This window comes from Clytia hemisphaerica, unplaced genomic scaffold, assembly GCF_902728285.1.
Source record: "Clytia hemisphaerica strain Z4C2 unplaced genomic scaffold, Clytia hemisphaerica genome assembly, whole genome shotgun sequence".
Taxonomy (NCBI): Eukaryota; Metazoa; Cnidaria; class Hydrozoa; order Leptothecata; family Clytiidae; genus Clytia; species Clytia hemisphaerica.
Window position 1 is genome coordinate 48,776 of NW_027104530.1, and position 14,312 is coordinate 63,087.

General features: G+C 36.3%; 1 protein-coding gene across 1 annotated transcript; it reads right to left on the minus strand.

The window, feature by feature from the left end:
• Nucleotides 1–5,257: 5,257 nt before the first annotated feature.
• LOC136822276 (uncharacterized) lies at nucleotides 5,258–14,014 on the minus strand. Its single transcript, XM_067078516.1, has 8 exons — nucleotides 13,911–14,014; nucleotides 10,873–11,259; nucleotides 10,279–10,402; nucleotides 9,574–9,818; nucleotides 8,695–8,800; nucleotides 7,765–7,799; nucleotides 6,900–7,114; nucleotides 5,258–6,236 (listed from the first exon to the last, which is right to left on the minus strand). Exons 2-8 carry the CDS (start codon nucleotides 11,239–11,241, stop codon nucleotides 5,294–5,296), a joined length of 2,037 nt encoding a protein of 678 aa, XP_066934617.1. The 5' UTR covers nucleotides 11,242–11,259; nucleotides 13,911–14,014; the 3' UTR covers nucleotides 5,258–5,293.
• Between the last annotated feature and the right edge of the window lie 298 nt (nucleotides 14,015–14,312).

Consider the following 14,312-nt stretch of genomic DNA (forward strand, 5'->3'; position numbering starts at 1 on the left):
TTTTCACTTAGAATGCAAGGAAGCTGAGCAGATGGAGCAAATTATGGAAAGTGCTTTTTTACAATACCTTTCAAAATCTCATTTACAAACTCCAAACCGAAACACAGTTAAAGTCACTCTGCTTCGTTTTGTACGTTTAGAAAAATCAGCTTCGAAAACTAAGGACATTAATGTCACATTGAAGATTATTTATTCTCGACTACAAATATCAGGAGAATACGAAGATAGAAAATCAGAAGCTTCTCAAAAATTATGGAAAGCATTAAAAGAATATTTACAAGAGCAGCTGCCGATTGCAAATGTGAAACTGGACGGTTGGGAGTATGGCTCAATCATTATTACAATGTCGCTATGGAAGAAAGATGACAGCTTTTGGGATTCTTATGAAATTCTAAAAGTTGAGCAAGCATTGACTGGTGTTGTAGATCTTGCAGTAAAAATACTCCCAAAGAGCATGGGCTTGATCCAGCATATCTCAAAGGGGTCAACATATGAAGACCCCGATGCAATTGATGAGGTTTCTGCTTGCTTTGTCGTGGAAACTAGATCGGATGAAGTTATTGAATTGTTCAACCCTTTGAATATCAAAGAATTAAATGCAACGTTATCTAAATCCACCGAGGAGTTTTCTTTCTCAGGCTTACAAAGAAGAGAAATAGAAGCAAAACTTGAAGTTCTTCAATCGCCATTACTAAGTATTATCAAAGAGGAGGCTCTAGAAGGAGACATTTACCAAAAGTTAACTTCTGACCTACAAGATGCTATCGATAAAGAAAAAATCAGACAGGAAGAACTCATTTCCAACTTTAGATCGAGAAGAAGGACAAAAACTTCAGTAAACGATTCGCCTGTTTATTCACCGTTATGTTCACCGTTTTGTTCACCGTTTTGTTCGCCGGCCACATCACCGCTTAGCTCACCAATAAGTTCGCCCTATTGCACGCCCGTTTCAGGAAGGGCGTTCAGTTTACCACTTGCAAATTGGTACCCAGCTCCAAGACGGAGAGCCTACACCGAGCAACCAGATCAAATGCAAAACATGGGGCATAGCGAAGCTCACGTTATTCACTGGACATGTGGTAATTGTACCTTTCAGAATAGTTCTGGTTCCTTGTCCTGTGCAATATGTCTAGCAAAGAAGCCAACGCATGCAGATTTTCTCTCCAGCCAGGAGGATATATTCTCACCGTCACTAGACGTGAAATCACAGCAGAGTAAAACAGAAATCAATTCGGACAAAACTGGCACTACTCATAAGGGTACCTGAAAATCGCGTGTCATGAATTTTGTATGCTTAAAAGTGTACAATTTCGGATGCTCTTGACTTTTTGAATTTAAGTTAAAAATGATCTTAAGGTACTTAACCTGTTCTTATTATCTGGGTATTTTTGTTAATTTCCCTAAGAAAAAATACCTTGTAATATCTAGTTGGAAAATTTCCAATGTAGGAGAGGTCAAAGTCTGGAAATGTTTCTGCTACAATTCGATTTTTCAAAATTATGAACTAGATAAGAATTATGAAAAATGGCTGATGGTCAAAATATTACTCTGGGGTACCTACTAGCTATCCCCCCACTAATTAATTTTTCGAAAATTTTTCACCCAAGACATTCTTATTCCAATCCCCTCGCTTATTAATTTTTGGGAAAATGTTTTTGAAAGTTCTCTCTTTTGTCCTAATTCTGCTGTATTAGCCTCCTTTTCAAAAACTTCCCACCCAGGACATTTTTTTTCTACCCCCCCCCCTATTCGGGGCTATTAGGTACCCGAGAGTGAGAACAAAGGCTTTGTCGACTCTAAAACACCTTTTCCATGGTGATGTATCCATATTTTTCTTGGTAGCCGGTTTCTGAATAGGGGGCGGGGGTTCCCTTTTTGCCTAAATAAATCAGTAACAGGTTAAAATTGGGGTGATGGTAAATAAGACAAATTTTCAGGGTTGAAAAACATGGTTTGTACATCATGGGTCAGTACCCATCCTGCACACACCGTCCCTGTTTCCAAAATGTTTCCAAAACCAGACAAACAAATCTGAAAGATAAACAAAATTGGCACTCTTTTTCAAATGATATCCCATAACGGTAAAACATATTTTTAATACGTATAATTATCTGCAGACTTTAGTTTCAACGATTTGTATTTTTGACTGAATATTTCACTTTACTTACTTGAAAATGACAACAAATAGATATAGAAAGATTCTTCATTTTTACTACTTCTCTTCATTTGATAACATTCCACTGTCAATATGTTTTCAACAAGTATAAAATCACAGTGATATTCAAAATCATTTAAGTTCAACATAATGAAGACCCCGATGCAATTGATGAGGTTTCTGCTTGCTTTGTCGTGGAAACTAGATCGGATGAAGTTATTGAATTGTTCAACCCTTTGAATATCAAAGAATTAAATGCAACGTTATCTAAATTCACCAAGGAGTTTTCTTTCTCAGGCTTACAAAGAAGAGAAATTGAAGCAAAACTTGAAATTCCTCAATCGCCATTACCAAGTATTATCAAAGCTCTAGAAGAAGAAGTTAAAGTTCAAAAAGTTAACTTCTGACTTACAAGATGCTATCGATAAAGAATAAGAAGAACTTACCTAACTCGAGATATTTCATGCGCAAGTTCCACTTTTCGCCACATTTTGGTCTAAAATTGACCATATATAGCATCTTCTGCGAGAATTATCTTGAGTTAGGTAATGAAATCGGATATACCCGTTTGAAAGTCTTCTATATAGTTTTTCGAGAGCTTTCGAATGGTATACTTGATAATGTCTGAAAATGAGTTTGAAATTTTCAAAAAATTTTGCCCTTAGGGTTTTGCCTGGGAAAAAAAGAAATGTCCCAAAAAAAGGATGTTCCACCAGTGGGATTTTAGGGGATTTTTTCCTGAGCCATAACCATCCTATAGAGAAGGTCTGGAGAAAGTTTCAGCTGGATCTTATTCTTTGTCAGACTTTGACTAAAATAATAATCCCAAAGCAAAGAATATGAATTGAAATGTAAAATAAAGAAAAGATTTGAAATATACTGCTCAAATTTCTTTTCATTTCGATTTCACAGATTTCAAAGGTAAAAAAAACAACTACATATTTTTTTATAAGCATAACGCTTATAAGCATATGAAGGCTCAGATTTGCAGAATTCCTAAGCATAGCATAAGCATATATGTCAGCCTGAAATATTTTTCAAGTTGTTATTTCTTATCTGTTTAAAAAGGTTTGGTAGAGTTCAAGTAAAAAAAGAAATTCCACGGCTAGCTACATTCCACTGCTCCCAAAATCTGAACAAATTTTTACGACATTTCTGAAATTGCACTAAAAACTTGGCTTGGGGTGAATCATAAGCATATAATAAGCATAAACTATGCCTGGATGCTTTGAGAGCTTAAACATACTCGAGCCTGACCAAGGGGCATACACTTGCTTATAAAAAAAAACATGTATAACTATTGATGGCATGGAATTATTATTAATTTCGTAGCCCTTGTCTAATAAAACTGCGAAATACTAAACGCCATTTTGAATTTTTTCACTTTCGTTTTATATTATAAATTATAGTTATAAATTATATGAAAACATCAAAACCATAAAATGTTTTCTAAAATTCCATCAAAGTTTATGAAACTATAATAAAAACAAGAAAATACCTCCAAAATTTGAAAGAAATTGGTTTATTGGTCATGGTTTTCTATTTGTTTTTCTTCAAAAAGGGACTGGATCTAGTGGTACGGATTTGCTACCCCCTCAATCAAAGCCAAAAAATGGAGCTTGCCAAGCTACACCGGGCCAAAGATAATTCAGAGCACTTTGATTCATGAAAATAATAATTTCAAATAGTTAGTACTAGCCGTCAACCGGCGTCGCACCGCCGAGAAGTAGATAAACTGAACGCATCAGAAGCTCTTTGGATGGTGGGAGGGTAAAAAGATCTGATTTGTAAGTCCAAACAACGAACAATTAACATTTAAAATGGTTGAAAATTAAAAATATGGCAAATTTTATGTTTTGTGACGTCATTTGGGCCCTAAATGACGTCATCGAAAGTGTCATAAACTTTTCATTCGACTGTAACTATTTCTTCATTGACCAAATAGATTCTCTTGATGATTTCTGATCCAATGAGGGGCAACTCGAGATATCGCTTTTTCAGGTTTTAATGACGTCATCAACTGAAATTGTGAAAACGCCTAAAAAATCAGCCAAATTTTAAAGTCACACTCAAGCGTCATAAACCCCTCCCATCTTATTCCCCATAGAATTCTCGATCCAATGAGGGGTCAACGACCTCCCAACTCCTTTTCAAACTCGAGATATCGCATTTTAAAGTTTTTCCCAAATCTGTGACGTCATTGGGTCCCTTTACCCCTAATGTTGTCAACGGTCAATTCGTGAATTTTGGAATTTTTGTGGTCAACGGGTAGCTTAAGTGGGGCGCAAACCGGCCAACATTTTTGACCAACATTTCGGCCAAAGTGTTGGTACGGTTTGCGGTGCCGCATTAAAAAAAAGAAAAACAGCCAGCATTACGAAATGTTCATTCATTTGTTTTTGACTTCCAATGAAAAAGCATTCAAAAGACGTAAAAAAAACTAAAATGTTGGTCGAAATGTTGACCAACATGTTGGTTACCCAGCGTAAAGACAAACATGCCACCAACATGCAAATGTTGGCGGAAATGTTGGCCAACATTTATTAAATATTTTTCTTTTCGAGCATGTTGGCGCCTACCGGAAACCGGCCAACATTGTTGGCCAACATGTTGGTCAGTGGATGTTGGTCGAAATGTTGGCCGGTTTGTGCCCCAAGGGTCCAAAAAAACAAAAAACGTCCATTATTTCCAAGGAAAAGTGGGTTTTTAAATTTGCGAAAGATTTACACTGCAACGGTTTCTCCCTCAAAACGCTAATTTTCAAACTTACATTCTTTACGCCATAGATTACCTATATCTGTATACTCTTACGGCTATGTGAAGCCCGTGATAGACGGAGATGTCTCTTAATTATGGGCTAGCATTACAGAAATTTTTCATAAACTCTTTTAGTATAGTAAGATTTTAAGAAATGAAGAAGAAGAAAACCTTTTGTCCCTTAATGCTAAAAACTTCATTTTTGGTTTACAGGAGTAAATCTCCTGATTTTAGCAATTATTTATTTATTTTATCTAAATGTATTGCCTTAAGAAGGTGGCCCGCTCAGGTGAAACCAAAAAAACTGTCTTTTTCGACGCTCGTGGGCTGCCTTCTATGGGCTGATACAATAAAGCGTTAAAATTCTAATAAAAAGTAAAGTTAAGAGTCTAATTGTTTTTTACAGTAGCAAAAAGGTCTTAAATGAGGAAATTCTTTCATAACACAATGCGGTTGATTTGCATACATATTGATTCGGCTAATAGCGTCACTGGCTGTGAATTTCCCGCTCGAAATATCCAGCACTGCAGTTGCTTCATATTTTCCATGGCTTGGTAACACCGTGAAAACCACTTCGTAATTTTTGACTTTGAATTTGACGTCATTTTTCTCCTTTACTCCACACTCATCACAAGTCTTATCTTTAAAAGTGTGCGAAAATTTTTGAACGCGCGATCCAGGTGCGACAAGCCCGGCGCGTATGATCTTATCTAGCGTCAATGTAGCGCACTGATTTTTAGCTGATTCGATTTTAGCGTTTTTCTCGTTGATTGTTTTAATGATGGCTTCCGCTGCTCTCAAAGCCATCTGGTCGCTTGTCTTTATCTCTTCGTAATCTAGACAAGAACACCAGTGATCTAAAACTCCGATCTCGCGACAAGTTCGATTGAGAGGAGAGAGATCAGTAAATAGGCTACTTCCGTATTTATGTTTATGTTTGACGTCTGGAAAAGTCATTAGATGACGTAACGTTGCGTAAACATCGAAATGTGATGTCAGCAAGTTTGCGTTCCGTTGTAGGTTCCTGAATTGGTCCGGAAATTGCTCCGGAAACCAGGGTGGTAATGTAAAAGACATAAAAGGGAGTCTCTCTTCTAATTTCCCGGTCATGGTAGCCCGGTAATCGCCAGTCCGATCACCATGGTCTCCGAAGACGATCAAAAGTGTGTTTTCATAATGACCAGATTTCTCAAAAAATTCCAAAACTTCGAGAAAATCATCATCGACAAGTTGAACTTTCGGCGATTGGTTGTGTGGAAGGTCGGAAACAACGTATGCGAATTTTAACTTGTCGTGAAAGTTTGTCATAAATTGCTTGAAATATCTAAAAAAGAAACATTAGGCTGAAATTTTTTTTTCTTCATTAATTGTCTTTCAGGCTCTTCCATATTTTACAATGGCTATTCGTCCTATGTAAAAATAATCATATTTAAATAAAAAGATAATTATATTCTATGAAAAAAAAATATGCTTTAGAAACAAAACACAAAAAAAAACCCAAGGATACTGACAGAGCTCACAAAATTGCAGATTATAGAACCGTAAAACTGTAGAAACAAAACACAAAACAAATTCAAGGATACTGACAGAGCTCACAAAATTGGAAAAAAACCAGAAAGTATCGTTTATTGGTGATTGTAGTGGTTATTAGTTAAGTTTGTTAATCCAGTGAGATTCATTTTGTTAGAATTTTATTATGTATGGTCACATTTGATCACGAGTTTTGTTGCGTGTATACGGTTTTTCTCGTTATAAAAAGATATAACCTTAACGTCGGCCCTTTATTACCCTTTCGATAAAGAAGAGTATGTAGACAGTCAGTTTTCACTCAGGTAAATGAACGTTAGAGTTAACAAAGCGTACCAGATTTTTGGATAGAAAGCTATCGAAAGAGCCTATAAAAAGAAGAAGACTATAAAAACCAACAAATCGAAAAAATAACTGTACTCTGCCCAAAATATAATACGATAAAAAAACAATGTATTACCTGTGATTAATTTGAAAACTGCATTTGGAGTTTTCTTTATTCAATTTATTGATAAATGTTTTTCCAGCAACCCAGAAATTTCTTAGATAGCGGTCGGTCGGAGGTTCATTAAACCCTTTTAAACGGTAGTTAAAGGTGTTGCTCACAGGCGGGCCGTCTTCAGAATAGAGAGTGGTGTAGCCTGCCTTCTTGAAATCCTGCCATAGAAATGGCCACTCAAGGGGATTAAGGCGGGGTCAAAATGCTTGCAACGTTACAAATCATTTTCAGAAGCTCATTTTGGGCTCAAACGAAGCGTATGAGGAAGTAGAATAGGATTCAGTCTAGGCAGATGTTTTTTCATTTTGAAATTTTGCGTAATTCGCAAAAATCCTCAATTTTGCGCTATATTGATGACGTCATGAAAATTGAAATCCCAATAACTTTTGATAGAATTATCAAAATAATTTCAAATTTTGACCAAAGATGCATATTATTAATGTTTTTAGGATTAGAAAAAAATTTCAATAAAATTTGATGACGTCATCACTTTTCAGCCAAAAAACTAAAATCCTTAAAAAATGCTGACGTCATCAAGATTTTGAAAATTTTTTGAAATCTTTTGAAAATTTGCATTGAAATGCATCTTTGGTGAAAGTTTGAAATTATTTTGATGATTCTATCAAAAGTTATTGGAATTTCAATTTTTATGACGTCATCAAAATAGCGCAAAATTGAGGATTATTGCGAATTACGCAAAATTTCAAAATGAAAAAACATCTGCCTGGACTGAATCTTATTCTAATTAGTTATACGCTTCGTTTGAGCCAAAAACGAGCTTCTGAAAATGATTTGTAACGTTGCAAGGATTTTGACCTCCACGAACCCGCCTTAATCCCCTGGAGCACCGGTCAACGTAATCTGAAATGGTAAGAACACAACATTGTTTTAATGTTCAAATAACGTTATTTGGACGTTATGAATGTCAAATGGACGTTGTTTTGACGTTGTGTGCCGTCTGGGATACTTTTCTGCTCTCTCACAAGGCAGACATGTCCCGCGAAAAAAAAGAAACTTAGTAAAATTTGATACTAAAACTTCCAGGTGTATTTTAGGACTAGTTTTTTTGGGTCATTAATTACGCCTCCCATACTTCTGGTTTTTGTTCAAGTTTATGAACTTGTTTTTTTTTTGCCCTTGGAGAAACGAAGCTCTAATTTTCCGTTTTTCCATTTCTAACACATGCCTTCGTATTAGACTTGAGTTTTTTATGATCCTTAAATCGAACAAGTTTTCTTCTCCCTTCAGTTAACAATGTCTGATGAAACCCTTACTCTATAACTTGAAAACTTTATAACTCGAACAAATTTGTGTCCCGGGTGCGTTTTCAAGTTATAGACACTTGAATTTATGTCTAAGTTTGTCCTCTAGCGTACTAGACTACCTTTGTATAAGCCATATCACAGTTGCAAAGCGTAATGGGTAATCAGGACCATAGATTTATAAGATTTATAAAGCTTTTGCTGAAAAGTGTGCTGTGCTTAGGTACGAAATCCTACCTAAGTCACGTGACATTACAATAGAATTTCACCGATTGACCAATCAGAAGTTTCGCGGGTTTTCGAAAACAATAGCAACATTCTTTTTTCCGATATTCACTTCACTTTTTTTTTGCCTGTGATGGCTTAAAGCCTGACATCTAGCCCTTCGGGCTTTATAAATCTATGATCAGGACCACTGCGCACTAAAGATGAATTACTATCGGTCCTGATTACCCATGATTCATTTCGACTGTGAAATAGCCTATCAACCTTACCTGCTTTTTTGTGGCCTCGCCTCGCTTCCGGTAGTTTATCCTCTAACTCTCCTGCAAAGATGGCGCAGTTTTGTGCTGTGGTCCCATCCCCTACAATATTGTGACCCTAAAAATAAATAAAAAGCCACCTTTTTGATTTTCTAATATTTTTGCTGACTAAGCAGTTCTTTGGTAAAACCAGTTCCTGAAATCCAAATCTTATTCGCAAATATATGGCCCATATGATCAAAAAAGTTTAAGCCGGAAAATCAGTCTGATTCGTAGAACTCTATAAAGTCAACTCTCTCTCTAATTTGAACTTCTATTATTCGATTCTTTCTCTAATTCGAACTAAAAAATTGCTCCCCTCAACCGAAAAATATACTAAAATTACATACTGTGATTCGTTTCTTTCTCTAATTCGAATAAAATTTTTGGTCCCTATAAGTTCGAATTAGAGAGAGTCAACTGTAGATTTATTTCCTATTACGTAACTTCCGCCATTATGAAAGCAAACGTTCGATTCTGTAGAGGCGAACCACATACATCTTTATAAAACACTAGATTAAGCAAAATGATTCGCTACTTTGAAATTTTGAAGTAGTTGCATTGTCAAAAAAGTTTCAACAGTGAGGTTTCTAATGTGACCTACTGTGACCAACTTTTAACAAAAATGGCGGGTTATTATGCTTCACCTACCGTTGCTTGGGAAATACAGAGTAGCACTATCTAGTGTTTCATATAAGATTTGTGTGAGGCGATCTCTTATGCAAATCGAACGTTTGCTTTTATAATGGCGGAAATTACGTAACTTAACTTAATATGAAAAACCTCTATACGACACAAAATAATTGTTTTCTTATTGGTTGGATAATCTATCACGTGACTTTCACCGCTTACATTTAAGATAACTGTGCTCTGACTTTCTTTCATCTTCTTCATCGTCTTTTTCAAATATCTCTCTGCGGAGGAGTGCGATGTAGAATCGACCATCAGAAAGACAATGTTTAATCGATCCGCTTTTGGAGGTAGCGGTGTTCCCCCGCGGATGTCTTTTCGAACCGGGTAAGCGTGGAATTCATCATGAGTTTGTTTGCTAACTGTGGTGATTGAAACTTGAATGAAATCTTCTTTCAACCTGATTTCTATAAAAGAAATATGAGCAACTTTTAAGCAACTGAAAGTATTTGGTTGAAGACTTTTATTGAGAAGAATTTGAAATAGTTTTGTTGTATCTTCTTCATAAATTTCTCTTCTAAATGGACATCGTTCCAAATAACATGATATTGGATTATTTCTCGGAAAAATTGGAGAGAGCGTCTTTCTGGGAGACAAAACTATAGTAATGTGAATGCCGAACGAACGAACGAACGAACGAACGAACGAACGAACGAACGAACGAACGAACGAACGAACGAACGAACGAACGAACGAACGAACGAACGAACGAACGAACGAACGAACGAACGAACGAACGAACGAACGAACGAACGAACGAACGAACGAACGAACGAACGAACGAACGAACGAACGAACGAACGAACGAACGAACGAACGAACGAACGAACGAACGAACGAACGAACGAACGAACGAACAAAGCTTACTTTGATTCTTGTTGGCATCATTTTTATCGTAAAAGACGGTCCATTCAGAGCATGTCTGTTTGTTATCGTTAATTCGTCGCAAATAACAAAATTTCGCTTGCATCACTGTATTCTTGTCTCTAACCTGAAAAGTGTGAAATCAATACGATAAATGATTTTATTAAGAAGCAAGTTATCCGTGGGGTCACTAGTGGCCGCCTATAGCAATGCATTTGAACAAAGAGTAAGGCCTAAAAGGCTGCATTTGTCTCTCTGGAAGTATAATGAAACTATAGTCTGTCCTAAAATAATCTGCAGCGGAAAAAAAGGTGTAAACTTTGATAGAATTCCAATTGAATAGTGGTTCTGTGCTTATTGAAAAGATAAACAAGAGTGGCATAATATGTATATGCTATAGGCGGCCACTAGTGACCCCACGGATAACTTGCTTCTTAATAAAATCATTTATCGTATTGATTTCACATTAAGGACTATTTCCAAAATTCGTATTATTACTTTCAAATCCTAACTTCACCACGAAAAAGAAAACAGTTCTTTCAACAAATCAAAATACAGACGAGATCACAGTCTGTGGCATTTGTTCTCCACTATTACCTGAAGAACACCATCATCCGTCACTTCCGTCAGCTTCGGATAATCACACGCGCGGGCGTTCATGGTTTTAATGAAAGGTTTAACATCAGGATGATCAGGATCCAGGACAGGTATTTTGCATTTTTGCGGTAACTCGTGAAATTCGGGAATAACTTTTTCTGTAACTTTTCTACTTGTCTGTTTCTCTTTTGTTGTTGGTTCTCTGTTTATTACACTTTTTATGATAATCGGGTCTGTAAAATTACTTTGGGTGTTGATCGGATTTGTTGTCTTATTTTCGATAAGCAAGAACCAAACCAAACTGAAGGATACTAAGGAAATGACCATCAGCAGACGATAGCGCCTCATTTTGAAGAAATTGACCAACATTACTTTCTATCTTGATAGCTAAAAAAAGTTTTGAATATAAAATTGAAATCAAATCTATAGTTTAATATATAGCCTAAAGATTGTGCCAGCATGACAACTTCGTCCCCGTGTATTCCAGACGAGTTCCCCCTCATTGAGAGGGCCTTTTCATCAAAACACAACTTCAAAGGGAACATGACTTACCGTGAAAAGCACGCATGCCGAAATCATAAATCGACCTGTGCTGACCAATCCAGATTTTCTATTCAGCGCGCAATCAACGCAGAGAAAAGTAACCATGACGATCATCCAAGATCTTGGATTAAGTTCAAAGTTGATGTTTTTGTTCCCGTCGTTGAAAACACCAGGTTATTCTTATTCCAACCCCCCCCCCCGCTTATTAAGTTTTGAGAATTTTTCCAACCTCCTCGCTCCAAACCCCCCCCCCCTTGTACCCGAGAGTATATATAATTATAACCAATAGATGCAATGCAATCATCATTTTCGTGTACACGAAAAATGTTGTTAACTTGTTCTTAATATTTTGGCCATCGGAGCGTTACTATGTTCTTATATATTTTGTTCTTATAAAAAAATGTATATTCAAAATTTTAACGTATTCAAGTTTCTTTTGTGAAAATTCTAACTTTCAGAAGCAGCCACCGACCTAAAATTTGCAAATATCTGTTCTGATTTGCCAGCTAGAAGGATCTCCACGAAATTAAGAACAGTTCCTCATTTTCCAGGGGAGAAATTTTTACTTCAGAACAGTTATATTTTTCCAGCTAGGAGGTAAAAAAACTTTCAGAACAGATACGAAATTACCAGGCGATTGATTTTACGCGAGTTAACTGTTCTTATCTACCAGGGCTGACAAAATCTTATAAGAACAGATCGCTAAATTCCAGCTTGACATTGAAGGACTTTTAAGAACAGAAACTTAATTTCCAGCTAACAGTTCAACAGATCCACAATTTCCAGATGTTTTGTAGAACAGATGGAGAATTTTCAGCTGCCACTCTAGGCAACCACATTCAGGACTTTTTTGAAATTCCCTCAGAACAGATAGGAAATTCTTAGACACCTTATTTATAAATATAAGATATCAAACTATTTTTTTCATAAGAACAGATCATATTTTTCCAGCTGGTCCCAATCTTCAGTAGAACAGATCATATTTTTCCATCTGGTCCAAATCTTCAGTAGAACAGACCATATTTTTCCAGCTGGTCCCAATCTTCAGTAGAACAGACCACTTTTTTCCAGCAGACTTTTTTCTTTAGTTCGCTAAGAACAGACCGCCATATCCAGCTGGAACGTGCCTTCAGAACAGATATTTTGAAGTCCCCCTTCGGTGGATGCTTTCGAACTTTAACTTTAAAATATCACACTTCCAAGCAACGTTTGCTCTTTCGTAATTTTTTTCAACTGAATTCCCTCTTTAATTGAGCCAAGTTCAATGGTCCTTAAATTGCTAGGGATACCAACGATGACGTCATTTTGTACCTTTTTCTTGTAAAGGCTGTAATCTCCAAGCAGATTCTGATGCATGACACGTATATACATAAATGATACAAAGCATTAAAATCCATTTGCTTTCGCTTTCTTTTTCAATCAAAAAGCAATGCGGTTTGGCGAATGTTTTTGCTGAACAACAAGGGCACATCTTCACATTCGCCATACCTTCTTAGAGTAGAGTGTGGTATGGGCAGAATGATTGATCTATTGAGATTAGGAAGGCTGTGCACACAAAAATTTGTTTGAAAACACTTTTATTTTTGTAACCCTTTCATAGACTTTCAATGGTTTTAAGAGGGTTCTACTTATCGCGCGTACAAGCCAACGACTAACATCCTATAGCTTGATTAGTTTTCGGGGCGCTGAAAGAAAAGGAACATAAAAATCTGGCCCTCTTTGCATTTTTACATCTCATAAGAGAAAAAAATACCAAACTTTTTCTTGTCGCTTCACTCGTATAATTATGAAAAGGATATTTTACTATTGATAAGGGATGCCAACTTTCGAAACTTTCCTCCCCAGTTTGCCCTATCTTTGGTCGACCCAACACGCTACTGCGAAACTTCCTTCATCAAATTTAATTTGCAATAACAAAATGTAGTGTGCAACTATTAACATACACCTAATAGTGAGGAGATTGGGTTCGAGTTTGCCAGGATGACGTCAAAGTATCTGAGGTCGTTGCATTGACATTCTCATAGACATTTTAACAGCATTTCTTAGTAAATTCATTACCAGACTTCTTAAAAGTCGATCATGCCTTTAAGGGTTGAAAGCATATCTTATAAAACACTATATAGAGCTTTTCTTGCCCCATTCGAAGCAAAATAATTCGCCATCTTGGATGGAGTGACGTCACAATTTAGCTTGTGCGAGCTATGAACTTTTTTAAAGTCATGACAGTGTCAAAATACTTCAATAGTGAAGACCAGGGTTTCTACTGTGGTGCTTTAAGCAAAGATGGCGGATTATTTGCTTCTCCTGTCTTTGCTTAGGAAAAACAGAGTAGCTCAATCTAGTGTTTTATATAAGATATCTGTGGTTGATAGATGTAGAGCGCAAAAATATTCGAATACACCGTTTTCATGTCTCGGGAAACCCGGGTGGCTCGTCTTGCGGAAGGTCTTATTGTATTCTTCAATTTAGGAGAAAAGAGATAAAGCGATACTCACAGAACAAAACAGTCCGATTCACCATATAAAATTTATATGTAATCCAATAATCCCAATAAGGACGAAATGCTCTGGAACCCAAATCTCCTGAGTGAATAGAATATAGTTGGACAGAAATTCTTATTTCTTCACATATATATAAAATTTTCTCAGAGGTTGTTGCTTAGTAAGCCAACTAATTGCCTAGCAATACGATGTTTCTAATATATTTGATGATGGCGACAATTGTAGCACCTTACTGTATACGTGTTTTTATAAGAACATCCAAATTTTTGAAGCCTTCGAATATTCTTGGTTCTTATAAAAACCGTGTATGTATCTAAAATCAAAGTCATAATATTTGAGAAAAAAGGAAAATTCCCACGAAGTCTTACAGCCACAAACAATTTGGAAGCGCTTTAA

Coding starts and splice junctions, on each gene's coding strand:
- LOC136822276 (XM_067078516.1), bottom strand. CDS start 11,241: ATGTTGGTCAATTTCTTCAAAATGAGGCGCTATCGTCTGCTGATGGTC. Junction 9,819..10,278: donor TGATGCCAACAAGAATCAAA/GTAAGCTTTGTT, acceptor TTTCTTTTATAG/AAATCAGGTTGAAAGAAGAT. Junction 8,801..9,573: donor AGAGCACAGTTATCTTAAAT/GTAAGCGGTGAA, acceptor ATTTATTTTTAG/GGTCACAATATTGTAGGGGA.